At 38.7% G+C, this 17,535-nt stretch overlaps 1 protein-coding gene across 1 annotated transcript in view; it reads right to left on the bottom strand.

Moving 5' to 3' along the window:
* Nucleotides 1-4,791: 4,791 nt before the first annotated feature.
* Nucleotides 4,792-17,535, bottom strand: part of LOC131227757 (protein MOR1-like) — a 137,051-nt gene continuing 124,307 nt past the window's right edge. Inside the window, exons 42-54 of the mRNA XM_058223562.1 lie at nt 9,051-9,116; nt 8,796-8,922; nt 8,340-8,456; nt 8,178-8,255; nt 7,909-8,067; nt 7,658-7,813; nt 7,475-7,572; nt 7,178-7,334; nt 6,986-7,102; nt 6,726-6,821; nt 6,466-6,537; nt 6,092-6,359; nt 4,792-5,420 (exon numbers count right to left, since the gene is read on the bottom strand). Coding sequence (XP_058079545.1) covers nt 5,143-5,420; nt 6,092-6,359; nt 6,466-6,537; nt 6,726-6,821; nt 6,986-7,102; nt 7,178-7,334; nt 7,475-7,572; nt 7,658-7,813; nt 7,909-8,067; nt 8,178-8,255; nt 8,340-8,456; nt 8,796-8,922; nt 9,051-9,116 — 1,789 coding nt within the window. The 3' untranslated portion in view covers nt 4,792-5,142. The remainder of the gene's footprint in view (nt 5,421-6,091; nt 6,360-6,465; nt 6,538-6,725; nt 6,822-6,985; nt 7,103-7,177; nt 7,335-7,474; nt 7,573-7,657; nt 7,814-7,908; nt 8,068-8,177; nt 8,256-8,339; nt 8,457-8,795; nt 8,923-9,050; nt 9,117-17,535) is intronic.

Genomic DNA, 17,535 nt, shown 5'->3' with positions numbered 1-17,535 from the left:
GGCTCAAATCACGGTGATGGAAGAGATGGTGAAGGCACTAAAGGAAGAAGGAAAGTCTCTGACCGAGATAAGGTGTGGTCAGAAAGCTGAAGTCAATGCACTATCTAACTGAATTGATGCAAATATATTCAAAGCATGTTCATATAATTTTTAAATGTAATAAGATGTGTGGAAATACAAATAATACATTCAAAAGCAAAAGAAGAATCACTAGATCAGGTATATACATGTTTGATTTTATGTTTAAACATAAAGATTGCAATCGATTTGCGAGAAATTGATTTTTTTTTTTCGATTTTTTTTTTTTTGCAACTCGGCTCATCTCCAAATCTCAAAATCGAAGCTCCCAATATGAAAAATCATGGATTTGTAATAATTTGACATTGATTTAACATAATATATAAGAAAAAATGATAGAAAAAAATTTTGATCGGATCGAACATGTGGGATATATCCCACTACTTGTGTGTTTTGTATTACACAGGTGGGATACAAGATATATCGCGGGATATATCGACCAATATTGTCAATACTTAAAACATTGTTACCAGCTAGTAGGATATCATCGACATATGAGGATAATTTTAGGATGTGCCTTTCAAATTGCTCTATGCATACACAATAATATTCTTCACAAAATCCAAAAGAAGTGATGGCTTCATGGAATTTCATGTGTCATTGCATGGATGATTGCTTCAATCCATAAATGGATTTTAAAAGTTTACAGACCTTGTTTGTCCGACCATTTTCAACATATCATGCAAGTTATTGTATATAAATATCTTCATGCAAGTCTCCATTCACAAAAATACTGTCTTCACATCCATATGGTATAATTCCAAATATAAGTACACCATAACCAAAATCATGTGAATCGATGTAAATTTAGCCACTTAGGAGAAAGTTTCTTCGTAATTGATACCTTGTACTTGCATGAAGCCCTTTGCCACTAGGCGAGCTTTGTATTTATTAATCAAACCATCTGTTTGCGCGCGCGCGCACACACACACACACACACATATATATACTTCTTTATAATTGCGTCATCATGGTCAACTAGAAGATTAACTAGTTTTCATACATGATTTTTCATCATTGAATCAATTTCCTCGTCTATTGCATTGATCTAATTTTCAGAATATGGAGATACTGCTGGATCTTGATATGAATAGGGTTCATCTTCATCCACTATGACGTAAGAGTACGATTCACCTTTTATCTCAAAATTTCTTTTAAAAATTCTTCCTTGCAAACTGTGTCGCAACTTTGGAACACTAGTTGATGTGCTCCCATTGGCTTCACAAGTCTTAAAAATGGCTTGATTATCATTACTTAGATTATCGATCCCACTTTCTTGAACTGTATCCAACGTCTTATAAAGTTCTATTTCTATCTTGGACTTCTTTCTACTGGGATACATATTATTTACAAATTTTACATCTCGAGACTCAACTTCAATCCACCTACTTTAATTTTCATATACCATCACATACCCTTTCGAGTGAATAGGATACTGGATAAACATGTACTCTATCGTTCTTTTGTCCAATTTACTTTTATTTATAGTGGAAAGTAAAGCATGACTTAATGAACCCTATGGACCTAAATCACCTAACGATGGCTTCCTGCTAGTACATAGTTCAAAAGGTATTTTGGAAGGAACTAAGTTTAATACGTAGGTGGCTGGAAGTATGGATCTCTCAAAAATACGTAGGTGCCTAGAAGTATGTATCTCTCAAAAAATTAATAGGTAAATTTGTGTGGGCCATCATGAATCTAACTATATCTAATAAGGTTCTATTTCTTTTTTCGGCTACACCATTTACTGGGTGTAAGGCATCGTATACCATCTAGCAATACCAACACTTGTACCAATTTGAAGATGTTAGACGTGTATTCTCCACTCCTATTTATCCTCAATATTTAATTCTTTTATCTAACTGGTTTTCTACTTCCAATTTGTAATTTTGAAAGTAATCAAGCACTTTTGATTTTTGAGAAATCAAATATGTTATTTTATATCGGGAGTAGACATTGATGAAAGTTATAAAATACTGACACCCATTTCGAGATCAAATGTTCAAAGGACCGCATATATCAGTATGTATGATTTGCAAAAGGTAATTATATCTATTTGCCTTAGGAAAAAGTTACCTAATTGCATTCCCCGACATACAATACTCACAAAAGGGTAACTCTATCTTTGTCATTGTTCCTAGTAACCCGGCTCATTCTAACCTAATCATACGATTTTTTTCTTATGTGTCCTAGTCTGTTATGCCACTTAATAGGTTCAGAAACAATACTAGTGATAGTTAAACCAATAAAAGATGAAGAACTACTTGATATTGATGAAAATGTATTTACAAGTTACAATATTTGAAAAGGTCTCCAGAAATATTTAAAGTTGAAAAGCCAATAAAAGAATTCTTTTAGGTGATGCTCACAAAATAAGAAACTTATGTAAAATAAAATAAACCTAAACTTCAGTGTTCAAATAGTATGTCGCCACGAGCCATTATTATGCAATGGCATACAGGCAAAAAGGAAAAAATGTTATATTATTATTATTTTTTATTTGTTGCATATTCCTGCAAAGTGTAATTTGTGCAGAATAACAGAAAAAATTTCAATTTCTTTCATCAGAGCCGCGTCAATTGTTACTCTAGTACCACTATTGAGTGCAGATGAATAGCATAGCAGGCTCCATTTATATGATTGCAGATCGAGCAACGCAATTGCACGGCTGCATTGGGGAGTCGAAACACAAAAACCGGCGCTTCGCTCAAATCAACGGAAAAATAAAGAAGATGAGCTAATTCACTTGATATTATGCTAACAGAAACGACACTGAGCAAGCCTTTTTCTATACCGCAACACTCACACCACGTATCAACCGCGCACACACCTCATATGCCACGTGCACAACCTTTGTCTCTAGTGTGTCCTATGCCACCCCTCTCATCTCCCCCTTAAATAAGGGAAAGAGGCAGTAGCTACGAGGGGAGGGTGGGGTGGGGTGGGGAGAGGTGGTTGCTGCCTCGTGCACATGCATGCTACCAGGTGCGTAGAGGTGGGCATCGAGTCAAGTCTGATTGGATTGGGTCCAACTTGACTTGATCCGATTTTTCGGAAACCTAATTTAAACTCGATTCGATCCGAATCCTTATTGGCTTGACCCGAACCGAGTTCGATTCAATCAGGAAAACTGAACTGAATTGAGTCTATCCAGTCAATTTGGAGTTGGTTAAATCGAGATCGGGAGAGAAAGGAGAAGAGATGGGTGGGCACGGCACTGTTCAGGTAGAGAATGATAAGAAAGGGATTAGGGCTTCATTCGGGTAGTAAAAAAAAATGAAAATAAAAAGTATTACTTATATAGCACATGACCGAATTAAATCGGTCTAGATTGACCACGATCTGATATACAATCGGATCTAAGTGGTCTTATTTGAACCACACCGATTTAGGCTTTCGGTTCGGATTCTGCCTAGCTCTAGGTGTGCCACACCGACAAAGTTTAGCTACTGACAGGTTGAGTAGCGACACTTGCTACTGAAGTTCATCTAGTTCCGTGAGTCCCACTATGATGTATTTTTTGTATCCACACCATCCATCCATTTTGAGAGATCATTATAGGGCATGAGCCAAAGAATGAATCAGATCCAAATCTCGAGTGGACCTCACCACAGAAAACTGTGGAGAGAGTGACACCGACCATTAAAAACTTCCAAGGGCCACAAAAGTTTTCGATCAAGCTGATATTTTCTTTTTTCCCTTCTTTAATGTCTTTGTTAACTTATGAACAGGTTGGATCTCAAATAAACATCACGGTGGACCTAGGAAGGTTTCAATGGTGGGCGTCACTCTCCCCCCACTTTTCTGTGGTGGGGTCCACTCCAGCTTTAGATCTGCCTCATTCTTTTGATCATGTCCTAAAATGCTCTCTCCAAATGGATGGACAGTGTGGATACAACACATACATCATGGTGGGTCCCACATAACTTGGTGACGTCACTTCAGTAGCGAGTCTTGCTACTCAACCTGTCAGTAGCTAATCCGCGTCCGCGCCATACAGGGCACATGCATGCTGCCAACAAGAAAGAGCTTCGAGCAAGAATGGAGGTCAACAATGGTGGTGATGCGAAATGCAGCTGGGTTTGGATATGGGATAGGACCCCTGAATGGAAATGGTGATGGTTCTCAGCATCAGCAAGTTAGAGATGGGTATCCATGCTTCTGACAGAGAAGCTGCAAGGATGGTTAGGAGCAACACGGTATGTCAGCAAGGCAGCATTGAGTGACGGGTTCATGATGCTGGATCTGTACGCAGCAATGGTTACAAACAAAAAAGCACACATAATAGCGGCCAATGTGTTAAAATGCCAGGATCAGTGAAGAAGGTCTCTACAACGCTGGCTGCAGCAGAAAAAAAAAAGGATGAAGTGGGTTGTACTGATGGATCCAGTGTTGCTGGCAACAAATTTAACAGCAGGTTAAGGTGATAAATTACAGCAATGGGGAAACAGGTATCAATGGCTAGTATTTTTGTTGATGGTGGGCAGAGGACAGATGAATGGCTCCATTCACAAGAGACTACTACGTTTTGGAGAATATTGTTATATATTTCATTGATGAGAATGGCAATAATAGAATATTGATAGATCTGGCCCGCAAATCCTACTATTGACATTTTAAAATTTATTTTCACACAGTCACTGATCGGGTGGTAAGGAATGAAGAGTGGGGTTTTATGACCTCTAGGCCATCGGTAGTCAGGCTAACTAGATGTAAAACTCAAATCCAACATTCTCTTTCATATTGATGGTAAAAAGTTCTATTGTACTAATTTCCTTGCCGGACATCAGATGGCTAGGAATACATTTCACAGCATGTGCATGTGTGCGCCCACAGGCACTGGCACTCGACTGTTCTAACAGTGTGGATGCCAGTTGTTAGATGGGACCGGGAAAAATCTGAAACTCATAATGCAATTGCACAAAAATAATACAAATAGATTAAAAAAAGTTCTTGAAAGTCAAATAACTGATCTATATCTTCAAGCCTTGGTTGATGCATTCTTGTTCTTTCCACTTCTCTCTACAAAAATAGAATGTGAAAGCAGTGCATAAAGAGCTCACGCTACAGGGGTTCAATGGACCCACTTTTGAGCCTCTCCATCCGGGCTTGGAGCCCGGAGAGTGCCATCTCATTCATGGGAAGAACACCTGTCTGCAGACCAGGTTCTGGATTGACATGATCCAATCCATGGGGCAACTGGCTCTGTAATCGTTGCACTATGTTACCATTCATGGATGTTAATGGCCGGCTCCTCTCTGTGTTTCCAGCAGCCGCTGCAGCCTGAATGCTTTTCATTCGTTCTCGGATCGCATCCAATGTCCCGGTGGTCACTGCACTAGCTGTTTCCATTTTCACTGACAGACCCATCCAAACACAAGAGACATAAGGGGGTGTTTGGCGCATGGTATTGGGAAGGATTAGGTGGGATGGGATTAAAAAAACATAATTATTACATATGGCAGGGATTGTCCCCCTGTTTCCATGGGATAAGCTTAATTCCATGCCATGTTTGTAATACGGTGGTACATTGAATGGATATACCCACCATCATTTGAAACTATTGAGAATAACACATGTGTTATATCCAAACCGTTCATCTGTTTTGTAACCTCATTTTATGGCATGGGCCTAAAAATGACGCGGATCCAAAACTTATGTGGCCCCAAAGAAATTTTCAACAGTAGGTATTCAATCCCCGCTGCTTTCTATGGTGGGGTCCACTTGAGCTTTAGATCTACCTGATTTTTTGGTCCATGCTCTAAAATGATCTTGAAAAATGGGCAGACGGTGTGGAGATAGCCCACACATCATGGTGGGACCTACACAACTTGCTAACATTGAGTGGAATTGGCACGAGACCCAATGCAATTCCATCTAATCTAATTCCATGCTTTTCTATTCTTCCCAAACATTGAGTGGAATTGGCACGGGACCAAATGCAATTCCATTCCACCTAATCCCTTCTAATACCATGCCCCAAACGCCACCTAAGAGAGTGGGAGAGTCTTACCTCCAGATGAATATCTATCATTCCAATCCTCCCTAGTATGTTGCTTCACATCTGACTGATTCCTGATGATTCCTGGATAGATTACACCCATGCTGCTATCCTCAGGAAACAATGAGGGCATTGATTTTCCATGCTCGGGTTTTGAATTTAGTGATGATTTTATATGTACAGGGGAGAGCTTCTGTGAAGAAAGTGGTAGAGCTACAGGGGGAGGGGTTGGTGCCGGCAGGCCTGAAGGTGTCCTTCCACCAGCGGCATTTTTCTCCACCTAACATGCACACCAATGACAAAAGTTCAACCCCACAGGTAAAACGCATCGGTTATCTGATCCTCATGGGGTGAAGAATGGTAATAGGAAACAGGCCTCTCCTAACCTGTGCTAGCCCATCTAGTATATATGTGCGAAATGCCTCGCTTGCATTCTGAAGCTGAGCTGATATATCAACCTGTAACAAAATGAAAATGAAGTGATGTTGGCGCCTGAATATCACAGCTCAATGCCCCAACCACTACATGAATTATTACTTAACAAAAACCAGCCAGCTCTTGAACTGAGAAATAGTTTCCCCTTATTGAAGTAATATCACATGGGAATAAACAGGAATGCACACAAATACATGTGTGCACTTGCTACCTTTGGGTACAATTGAGTGATACGGTAGAGTTCGTATAGACCAATGGTGCAAGTTTGTTTGTCGCCGATTTTCTTGAACACTGCAGCAAGTTCTTGCTGTTCTTACAAGAAGCCCAACAAATAAGTGCTCTGAATCAGTAGCAAAAAGAGGCTAATTGTCATTAAAATCAAACTCCCAAATGAAAGCAATGAGAGTAAAAATTACAACATGCAGGACAAAACCAATCCAGCCAAAGAATTTTGAGTATCAATGAATGTACCTTCAATTGTGCATCTGCAGAATGTGTTGTAGGTGATGGACCGTTGGGAGCAGAATCACCCCAGTGAGTTTGGCCAACTGCGCCAGATGGGGTCAACATTCTAGCTGCTGCAAGAGTCTAGTATACACGACAGAAGATCAGACCAGTCACGATGATGCAGTAACCAACAAGTGTTACTGTGTTTGAGCCTACCTGAAGATTAAGGTCAATGTAGGCGAGTATGATAGGTTGAGGTTCGATATCTATAGGAACCATAGAAAGATGGCCTTTTATTGCTGTTCCTCGAAGCTTAACGAGCTCATGTAGAACAGTTTTAACCATTCTCAGTGGTTTGTCATCAGCTCCAGCTCTGACCATATTTCACATGATGTCAGGCTACAAAGAACTAAAATCAATATCCCAAAAGCTATGTATAAAAAAGGCAGTGTATAAAAAATGTTTACATAAATAGCAAGCTATACCAAAAAAGAAAGAAATAAAAAGAGATACCTCCTCCTGATTTCTTCCATCCCTAATACTTCTAGATATACATGAATGCTTTGAAGAATACGGTCAAGATCCACATCAGATATTGTACTCTGGAGAACCTGGTAACATTCTGGATGTATGAAAATTCTCTTAACTAAATCATGAAACTCATGTAAGATCTCAGCCACAGAACATGATACTTACCTTGGTCAATTTGATAAGACATTTGACAACTAGATCTGAGAATTTCTGATTCATTGCCGAAGTCTCAATGGAGGCTGTTGATGGCCATCTTGACGGGTCTAATGGCTGCAAGAGATTGATCAGAACAACAAATGATGACGTCCGTTCAGCATTATCCTGGGTACACCAGAGAGAGGAAGAAGAAACGTTAGCGACCTTGCCAGAAAAAGGAAACTAATAAATGCAGTTCAAAGAAAAAAGAAAAAACCAACCAGAATCTTGAGCATTAAAACATTCAGTGCTTTCAAAAGTTGGCTGCCATCATCCATCTGCGGAACCCTTTCATCGAGAAGCCAAAGCAGAAGCTCAGTGATGAGGGTGTCAAGGGTACTCTCCTTTACAGCATGAGCAACCCTTTGAATTTGAAACGTCTACAGCAGAAAAGAATCAATATTATAAATCATCGAAGAAACAGACTTACAACACAACACATTCATCTCTCAAGCAGGTAAACTACACAATAACTGGATGGAAGGTCTACCTGCATGAGTGTGTTCAGAACGTATTTACATGACCTTGAAGAAGCTCCAGCAAGACTGAAGTCAAAGGTCTTGGCCACCTTCAAAAGATGAAGTTGATGAGTGGTGAAGAGAACTTAAATGCAATCAGATACCAGTGAGGAGATTAGAAGACATTTAATTACCTGGGTAGCAAGACATGTAACAAGTCTGTCTGCATCCCGGACAAGATCATCCATTGCACTGCTTTCAGGATCAGTTGCGGTCAGCTCATGACAAACAACTTTCATGCCTTCAACTGACTGCACCAAATGAAAATAGGAAGAAACGCTGTTCAGATTCTTTATCTGAATAATAAAGAAAACATTGAAGAGGCCTAATATAATTCTTTGTTCCATCCCTTTCTTCCTCATTAAAAGATGGATATAGATTTTTCTATCTATAAATGAAGGACTTCTTTCAATAGTATTAAACATTTTATGCATGAGAAGAACTTCGATTCTATATCTAGCAAGTGCACAACTTCCACAAAGGAACCAAATAAAACGACACCAGAACTTCATTTTAGAGTCATGGCTAAAGAGATAAATCTGTGAAAAAAAAGGAAGAAAATCAAGAACTACATCTAGCAAGTATACAACCTGCTCAGGAGAACCTAATGAAATGATATCCAGAGCTTCATTCCAGACTGCAGGACCATTTGTGACAGCCAGTGGCCGGGGTAAGAGATGCCTGTCCATTTGAGACTCAAAATGCCCACTGGTTTCTCTAGTGGCGAATATCAGTATCAGACAATAACATTAGAAAATAAAGATATCCTTATCATGAAAGAAACATAGTTTGAAACAGTAAGATATTCTTTAAAACATAGAGGATTGTCGAATAGTTGCTAATACCTGGACAAGATAGGGGCAGACAAGGAGCTTGATAGAACTTCTCCACTCGGTTCTGCTATGTCTAATCTGGAGATAACAGGGTTAAATAAGTTGTGTTAAGCAAAAGAGCAAGAATGATCAGCATATAAGACAACATTATAGCAATCATGTAATTATAATATTCCCACATTCACAAAGTTAGACAGTATCAGTACTATATCATAGATAAAAAGGATAGATTTGAATCTAACAATTTAGTTCAAGTGAAAAAAAAAAAAACTACCAGAACAAAATGATATAGAATTGATAGGTGAAATGTTTGTGGTCTGCCACATCATAGCATGTACGCCTTGTTTAAGCATCATGGTTCATTTTACTAGTTACCTTACGACCTCAATCAGAGAATTTGACTTGCAACATCACCATGTAATGGTTCATTTTTCTATTGACCTAATGATAACATAGATTTCAAATTAAAGAATAATTAAGGAGTTCTTTTTGTTCATACAACAGCATAAAGATATTAGAAGATGCTAAGTGATACTCTCAGAAATAAGTTCACCAACAGTACCCATTAGATGTACATGTGTGGACCACCTGATGAGAGGAACAGCCTGTTTCTTAACCATGGGATGATTGCAGTCAGGTATGCCTCATGAACAGCCTGGATCTTGCACGTGTGCCATGATCACATGTGTCCCGCAAAGAGGATTCCCAGTCCTCCACATGAGTCTTCTTTATGTATGAGTAAACTTCTATTAATGGAACTAAAGAATACGGGCCAGCACATAACTATCGAAGAGCAAACAAGAACCAAATAGCAAGAGATTGCCTCATCACTCCGCTAGCAAGAGAGCCGGTAATCTCATTGGCCTCTCTGAAAACATGGCTGAAGGACGCATTTAAGGAAGGAGATAACTTATGGATTTTGACGCAGGACGTGAATTTAAATATGATATGCAAGATTGCAGGCTTAGATCACACCAATTCATTAGAAAATAGAAGCAAACTGCCTTGAATTGTGAGCAGTGGTTGCTCACCTGATTGCATTTCAAGATCACCCTCCACAACTAAAAGGCCACGAGAACGACGAGTGAAAGATGAAGTGCTTGATGAGAAGCTCTAAATTGTGTTTCATTAGTATCCCCAGTTCCCAACCCAAACAGTCCCTAGAAAGCCAATTTTATTTTTATGGAAATAAAACTTATTCTCAAAAGGGGAATAAAGGGGCAACTTTCAAGATCACCCTCCACAACTAAAAGGCCACGAGAACGACGAGTGAAAGATGAAGTGCTTGATGAGAAGCTCTACTGGTAGAGACTGACCCACTCGTCCCTCCCTCACAGGCAAGCCTATTGGACACATTATTGGCAACATAAAGAGATTGAAATTCATGAGACACAATAAGGGATTTAATCTCCCTAATACAAGATACAGGGTTCCAGGGACCTAGAGCCTTCCCCAAAATCCATCACAACATCAAATTAGAATTTCCTTCAATAATTAACTTCACTAAGAGTGTGACGCTAATCGAATGCAATCCTCACAGTGCTAAGAACTTGGTTCAGCTTCCTACAAGGACCCAAGGAGGCTAATACCACCCCTCCCTTCACACGTCTCAAAATGCCAACTATCCCAAAAAGTCCAGTTCTACCCCGAGCACACCACTCAAAGTTAAGCCCTATTCCTTCCATGAACCATGGAAGTCCCAATCCTAATGAATACATACATGATGATGTGAGCATATCCTGAAAACTCCAGGGAAACCTGAGCCTGGTCTATGGAGGAGTGTGCTCATAATAGAAGATCCCAATACTCTTGTTTCTTTCCTTCCACAGTTCCCACATAATTGCGAACGGCACCATTTTTTGCACAACCTTCTCCTTAGCATGAAATGAGTTGAAAGATCAGCCATCAATCACCTCCATAGGAAACCTGTTAAATGCCCTCTTCATCCCAATCTAGCCAAGAAGTGATCCACATGACCTTGGCCATTATATATTGAAAGAAAATATGGCTCAATGCCTCTTCCTCCATATAATATACATTGGGGAACTTAAACAGAAGGATTTTGTTAGTTGTTAGCCATCTAGGCAAACCTTCAAACCTTAGGCGGTATGTGAGTCCCAAACTTTGGCACGTGATTGAGGCAGCCCTTCAAAAGAGAGCCATGTATGAGAACGTTTTGCCTACCATCCATTTCCGTAATTATTATCATCAAAATCGGGTCACTAGCCACCAACAACGCATCTTGGCATAATAATCAAACACTTATCTCTTCTGCTGTCTTAAATTACTAATCTCCTGACCTGATCAATATTATAAATGCGGGTCGTTATTTTGATAAGCCACAATTCACATGTAGTGGATAGCATAAAAAGACTTTCACTAACCTCTGGTTCCATAGAATTTAAGAGGCAGGACGTAACTAACATATTGTTTAATTCCCATTCAGCATATGAGGGATCAATCCTAGCTGGTTCTGTATCCCAACTTCTGTTTTCCTCCAACAAACAACTAAACAACTTTTGACCACTAAAGATAATCGCTAGACTTAGTTTATGTGTTGTAATCTGCAACCCGGGATTCTCAAAGTGCATAATTGACCTCTCCATTTTGGAGTTGATGGGATTAACAGTCTCAGATGTGGAAGATGAAGCCATGGTAAAATCTCAAACAAATAGAAGAATATAATTATCAAAGCCTCACACCAATCAATACCAAGTCACTACTATTATCAGCTATAGCTAGAAGTACAACAAGCAAAGCTCTCAAAAAGAGCTCCAAACCAATCGACAAAAGAAGTGAAATGGATCTTACGACTAACAAAGCTTGATAGTTTTCACAAACCTTGACGACTTCAAGTAGAAAAACAAGACTTAATTACCTGATTGCTACCCTCAAACAGTTTGCTGAAAATCTGCCATCGCAGGAAATTCTAGCAAACCCTAGTTGATGCAAACCGATTTATGAGAAAATAGAAGAAACCTTGAAGAAAATCTATCCAAACTTGGATATCCATCAAACCCTATCTGCCGCAAACAGTTTTTATTGAGAAAACTGACAGAAATACACATCGAAATCTGATTGCTGCCCTCAAATAAATTGCTGAAAACTAGGGTGAAAAAAACCCAAAAACTCTGCCCTAACATGAAATTCCAGCAAACCATAGCCAATTCAAACCATTTTCTGAGAAAATTGGAAGAAACCTAGAAGGAAATCTGTCCAATCCTGGATATCCAGCAAACCCCATATGCTGCAACCAATTTTTTGAGAAAATCGGCAGAAAAACACACTGAAAATCTGATTAAAAAAATAAAAATAAAAAGCAGCAACCCAACAATCAGCAGCCTGCCACAAAATCTGAAGCAGCCAGAAAAGAGAGGAAATCTAGAAGAAGAAGAGAGATCAAGGAGAGAGCTTTCCTTGCTTTGATACCATGTTAGAGAAGAAAAGAACTTGAGAGAGGAAAAACCACACAAGGGCTGCACATCCAACTCTCATTTATATAATATGAGGAGATGTATAGTTACAAACAAGCCCTTAGCACTAAAGAGAAAAGAGGGCAAAAGAGGAAATAAATAACTAAAGAGAAATAACCAAGGACCAAAGGCCCACAACCTAAAGCCCCAATATGCCCACACGCAGATGTCTACAGCTCTTGTCCTGCTTTTGAACCTTAAAGGATAACTGCATTTCCTCCAGCATTGAACTTAGGTGATATTCCTGTCCTTCAAGAATTTACAAGTATCTTTTTCTCATCATGGATAACTTTTCAATATTATAACCATGGTTTTCCAGGCCACTAGTGTGAGGTTCGTGCTCTCATTGCTACTCCCAAGCCTAGTTAAATGAGGATTGTGCCAGGTAGGCAGCCAATGTAAAACTTTTGTCATATCCTTCTCATGAATCCCGACACGATGCTTGCAGAGAGTGAAATTGCATAATAGAATTCATGTAGCTTACTCCAATAAGTTGGGATAAGGTTTCAATGATGACTTGGATAATGATGACAATCAATGTTGTCGTAATCATTACGTATCACAAATCACAATAGAGGTTGAATCAAAGCAAATCGCAAAATCATATTGTAAATCCTCATATATATATATATATATATATATATATATATATATATATATATATATATATATATATATATATATATATATATTTTCTGATCTTCTTACAAAATAAAAAACAAATCTGAAAAATATAAATAAATCAGGAAAAATTAGAACCCATAAATCATCCATTTTCCACCTATATGCACCAACATAAGTAATAAATATCATGATATTGGCAATTCAAAACTTGTATAGGATAACATGTTGTGATAATGTAAAAGGATTCTCGTCTTTGCTTTGTGTTTCAAGAAATTTACATTAAAAACATGTAAGAACCTTTTAATAATTTATGTTCTTTCTACCTTTCTCGATGCTGATGATGATGATGATCATCCATGGCCTTCCAAGTATCAGATGGTAAAGGTCCATGGGAGTACCATTGCAACATATGCTCTTTGAATAACAAAATCTATTTCTTTCTCAAAAGACAAATGAGGATTTTTAAAATGGGAGGGCCTTTTACATGCCTTAAAAGCAGAAGGGTAGAAAACAAGAAGAAAAAAAATGTATAAAAATGAAGAAAAAAAAAGTGATTTTTATGTAATTTGGACCCCAATGACAGTCTATGATTATCATATGATTTGATATGATAATCGTACGTTCAATACAATTCATACAAGAATCCTAAGATTATTGTAGATTTTTTGAGTTTGGGTTGTGAGTCATATTGGCATATACATGATACAATTCAATTCAAATCGTACATTTGACAATAGTGATGATGATGGTGATTGGGGTGATGGCTATAATGACGATGATCATGCTGATGATGATGATGATCATCCATGGCCTTCCAAGTATCAGATGGTAAAGGTCCATGGGAGTAACATTGCAACATATGCTCTTTGAATAACAAAATCTCTTTCTTTCTCAAAAGACAAATGAGGATTTTTAAAATGGGAGGGCCTTTTACATGCCTTAAAAGCAGAAGGGTAGAAAACAAGAAGAAAAAAATATATAAAATTGAAGAAAAAAAAAAGTGATTTTTATGTAATTTGGACCCCAATTACATCGTCTATGATTATCATACGATTTGATATGATAATCATACGTTCAATACAATTCATACAAGAATCCTAAGATTATTGTAGATTTTTTGAGTTTCGGTTTTGAGTCATATTGGCATATACATGATAAAATTCAATTCAAATCGTAAATCGTACATTTGACAATAGTGATGATGATGGTGATTGGGGTGATGAAGGTGATGGCTATAATGCCGATGATCATGATGATCATCTATGGCCTTCCAAGTATCAGATGGTAAAGGTCCATGGGAGTAACATTGCAACATATGATCTTTGAGTATTTTTCACCAAAGGAATAAGATTATCATCAAGTTGGGTGTTCTTCAGGATTGAGAAAATATTTAGCTTCAATAATTTCTCAACCTACCTCCTAACAACAAAAGATCGTGCAACAACCTCTTCCACCAAGGTGTCAATCGAGACAGCATATATTTAGCCATAATTAGGTCATCTATTTATGGCATGATTGTATATATCTTGTACAGTTATTGTTTCCTTGTTTGTTAGCCTAGATTGATGTTAATGGTTGCAATTCAGCCTTGTAATTAGCCTTGAGTTTCTATATAAACAAAGGAACATCACAATGAGGACATTCAATCCAAAATATTTACATGGTATCAAAGCTTTCTATTACCCGTTTTGAGATTTCTGGGTTGGGTTGGGACTAATCTGTTGGTCTTCTTGGCTGTCAATACCTTCAAAGGAAGGTTTAGACAATTCTGGTGGGTTATAAACTATTGTTTGGCAGTTTTTGTTGACGGTAGGAAGTTTCTTTCTTGCTGGAAACTCTCATTTTGTGGTGATTAGTGGCTGTCGGCGTGTCCAGTTCTTGTTGGAAACTCCTATTTTGGTCTCCTTTTGTTTTGGGTTTGTTGGTTGTAGGCTTGTTTTTGGACTAGCGGTGAGGTGGATTCAGTATTATCTGTCTTTATTACTGTGTTCCGGGCACCATGTCTACTAGCAACTCGGATTCTTTTGGTGTGCGCTTCACGGGCAAGAATTATTCTGCTTGGGAATTTCAATTTCGCCTATTCGTTCTGAGGGGGGTCACATAAATGGAAGTGATCCAGCTCCTACTGAACTTTCTAAATTGGCTCAATGGAAAGCAGTGTTTTCAGTAGCGTGCGTAGCGTAGCAAAATCGCTACGTAGCGTAACAGGTAGCGTATATCCTGTGCGAGCCTTTTTTAAAGGTATTTGCGTTGGTTGGTGTACCGCACACCATGAGCTTACTGGCGCGTTGACGTCACCAAGTTTTGTGGGTCCCATCATAAGGTATGCATTATATCCAAACCGTTCATCCATTTGTCGGGCTCGTCGTAAGGCTTGGCCCGAAAAATAAGACAGATACAAGGATCAAGTGGACCACACTGCAAACAGCGGTCAGAGATTGAACGTCTACCATTGAAACCATTTTGAGGTCATAAAAGTTTTGGATGAATATGATATTCGTTTTTCCTCTTCATCCAAGTCTGTGTGACCTAATGAACAGATTGGATGGAAAATAAAAGTTATGGCGGGCCCTACGAATGTTTTAATGGTGAGAATCACTGTCCCACTATTATCTGTGATGTGGTCCACTTGAGCTTTGGATATGACTCATTTTTGGGATCATCAACTAAAATGATCTCTCCAAATGGTTGAACGGTGTGGATATAATAAATACATTATTGTGGGGCCTATATAACTTTGAACCGCCAATGCAACTCGAGCTCGAGAGTGACAGCGCGCGCTCATTTTAGGACGTGACCAAAAATGAGGCGTATCCAACATTCAAGTGGGCCACGCGAGAGGAAAAAGTGGGCATTTAGTGAGCACCGTTGAAGCATTCTTATGGCCAAAAAAGTTGTGTCAGGCTATCTTTTGGGTGTTTTCACTTTATCACATTTGTAAAGACCTTATGAACGGTTTGGATAGCATATAAATAGTAAAGACCTTATAAACGGTTTAGATATCATACAAAATAACTTGGTCTTTTTAGTTTTTTCCCGATTTTTTCCCTTTTAAAATGCCAGTTACTGTCAGTTTTATGTTCTTTATACTTGTATTGTACTTAATGCTCTTAACTTTGGAATTTTTATTTTGAAGAATGTGATATTTATATATTTTACTTTTTTTCTTACTATTTAATATTTATCATATATATATAATTAAAAAAATAGAAGTATTGTGTAGCTTACGCTACACGCTACGCTATTTCGCTACACGCTACGGAGGGTTGAACGCTACGCAACACGCTACCGCTATTTAAAACACTGATGGAAAGTGAAAGATGCTAGAGTCATGACATGGATTTTAGGATCTGTTGATACTCTGATTGTCCTAAATCTGAGGCCGTAAAAGATTGCAAGAGATATGTGGGAGTATTTAAAGAAGGTTTACAATCAGGACCACATAGCTAGACGCTTTCAGTTGGAATATGAGATCGCCAATTACACTCAGGGCGGTCTCTCCATACAAGATTATTTTTCTGGGTTTCAGAACTTGTGGGGTGAATTCGCTGACATTATTTATGCTAAGATACCAGCTGCATCTCTCGCTGTTGTTCAGGAGGTTCATGAACAGAGCAAGAGAGATCAGTTTCTAATGAAGTTATGGCTGGAATTTGAGGCAACTCGCTCCAATTTGATGAATCGTGATCCTCCTCCCTCTTTGGATGTGTGCTTTGGGGAATTACTTCGTGAAGAGCAGCGTCTTGCAACACAGGCTACTTTTCAGCAGAACCGCATGGCCTCTAATGATGTTGCTTATGCAACTCATGGGAAAGGCAAGGGTAGGGATATGTGGAAGGTCTAATGCTTTAGCTGCAAGGAATATGGGCATATTGCTGCTCACTGTGCCAAGAAATCTTGAAATTATTGCAAGAAGCTAGGACATATTATCAAAGACTGTCCGACTCGTCCCCAGAATCACCAAACTAATGCCTATCAAGCTGCGGTGGGTACTTCTGCTTCCGCTAATTCTTCTACAGTTGGTGATCCCTTTGTTCTTACTCCTAAAACAGTTCAGCAGATGATTATTTCAGCCTTTTCAGCCTTCGGGCTTCAAGGTAACAGTACACTACCATCTTTAACTTGGCTTGCTGATTCTGCTGCGTCTAATCATATGACTAGTTCCTCCAATACTCTTACCAATGTTCGGAATTATCATGGCTCATCGTACATTCAGATTGCTAACGGTAGTCAGTTACGTATTCATGCTGTTGGGGATATTAATTCATTAGTTAAAGAAGTTTTTGTATCTCCTGAGCTTTCTACTAGTCTCATTTCCGTCGGACAATTGGCTGATAACAACTGTAATGTTGGGTTTTCTCGTCATGTTGTATTGTGCAGGATCAGGTGTTGGGGAAGAT

The sequence above is a fragment of the Magnolia sinica genome, chromosome 15, assembly GCF_029962835.1.
Source record: "Magnolia sinica isolate HGM2019 chromosome 15, MsV1, whole genome shotgun sequence".
Taxonomy (NCBI): domain Eukaryota; kingdom Viridiplantae; phylum Streptophyta; class Magnoliopsida; order Magnoliales; family Magnoliaceae; genus Magnolia; species Magnolia sinica.
The sequence above is the reverse complement of the archived record's forward strand: the minus strand, read 5'-3'. Positions and strand labels throughout refer to the sequence as shown.